This window comes from Anneissia japonica, unplaced genomic scaffold (assembly GCF_011630105.1).
Source record: "Anneissia japonica isolate Jap-2015-1 unplaced genomic scaffold, ASM1163010v1 scaffold724_len3256291_cov202, whole genome shotgun sequence".
In the NCBI taxonomy this organism is placed as follows: Eukaryota; Metazoa; Echinodermata; class Crinoidea; order Comatulida; family Comatulidae; genus Anneissia; species Anneissia japonica.
This window is the reverse complement of record NW_022744966.1, coordinates 1,504,650-1,506,112: the sequence shown is the minus strand read 5'-3', so window position 1 is coordinate 1,506,112 and position 1,463 is coordinate 1,504,650. Positions and strand designations below refer to the sequence as shown.

General features: G+C 34.2%; 1 protein-coding gene across 2 annotated transcripts in view; it reads left to right on the top strand.

Moving 5' to 3' along the window:
• The window catches only part of LOC117119881 (photoreceptor-specific nuclear receptor-like), a 19,135-nt gene extending 17,672 nt beyond the window's left edge, over positions 1-1,463 (top strand). Inside the window, exons 7-8 of one of the 2 annotated variants that reach the window (XR_004447248.1) lie at positions 595-700; positions 1,344-1,463. Coding sequence is in view for 1 of the 2 variants with exons in the window: in XM_033264867.1 (XP_033120758.1) it covers positions 595-704 (110 nt within the window). In the remaining variant the exon portion in view is untranslated. Of the gene's footprint in view, positions 1-594; positions 705-1,343 lie in introns of those variants that run through there. The other variant, XM_033264867.1, reaches the window with a different exon arrangement.

Here is a 1,463-nt window from a genome sequence, read left to right as displayed (position 1 = left end):
CTATTTAGCCAAGTTGTTGTTACATTTCATATCCACAGTATATGTAAAAGTGACCAAAAACATAAATTAATTTCCCCTACCCCCATCTTAAATAGTTTAAAATAGGGTATTTTAGGTCAAAATTTCAAAGTACTGTAAAAAAAATTACCCAAGTCCCAGGCATGGGGATTTTTTTTCTGAGACACTATAGGGTATGCTGATTCAGAAAAACCAAAAATTAATTTTCCTTTACTTTTTTCCCGCTAAAGTTCATTTCAGCAGTTTTACAACCAGACTACTACTCAGTGTTAAAACACCGCGGCGAGAGTGTAACAATTTTAAAACCAGGCTTACGCTACGCACCACGTGTACCATCGTGCACGCTACGTTAATCCATGGCCGGGTCAGAATATTTACGAATTAATATAATAGAAAATAATTGTGTATCATGGCGATCCATGGAAGCACGCGTGAACAATTGAATTCATCTTCTGATTAATCGCGGGAGAACATTTTTTTTAAATGTTTCAGACAAATTTCCGGTAGTTATGTAAATTGATGCGGTCCACTGACTCGCATTTCTTAGAATCAATATCACTAAGCTTATATTTTCAGCTACAAAAGGATTAAAAGATCCACATCAAGTTGAGAACCTTCAAGATCAGGCTCAGGTTATGCTGAATCAACACATACAGACCCATCATGCCTCGCATCCGGTCAGGTGAGACGCACGGTATCAGGATGACGATAATGATGATCATAATGAATCAAATGATGAATTACGAATACGATAGGAATGATGATGATGAAGACAATGAGATTGATGATATTAAAGATAATGAAGATGGTGATAAATGATGATGGATGATAATGATAGTGATCATGATAAAAATGATATTAATGAATTATAATGATGATGATGATGATGATGAGGATGATGATGATGATGATGATGATGATGATGATGATGATGATGATAAACGAATATGACGATTGATAATATTAATAGTAATAATGATAATAGGTATTTTTGCTAACAAACTACATTTGTTATAAAAAAATTATATAATTGCTTTAATAGTAGTTTATGTCTTAATTTGGCTTAACTATGTTTAGGCCTGCTATTGTATAACACTGTAGACAAACGAATCGCTTAACTGAAACACGCGGTAATAACAATTACACGGTACTTCTCCAAATACGAATTAATATATGTACAAGGTTAGCATTCATATACAATAATTTACCCGACTAGCATGTGAAATTTGAGCTATACGTGTATTTTGACCTCTATACAAATAATATTGTCCTCAACGTTTAGCATTCTTCTTTTTTAAATCAATATTTGATTAATTTTTATTCAGATTCGGTCGTCTTCTCCTTATGATGCCTTCGTTACGTTTGGTTGCAGCCGAGAAAATCGAGCTTCTGTTTTTCCGGCCTACGATTGGAGACACGCCTATGGAACGTCTGCTCTGTGATAT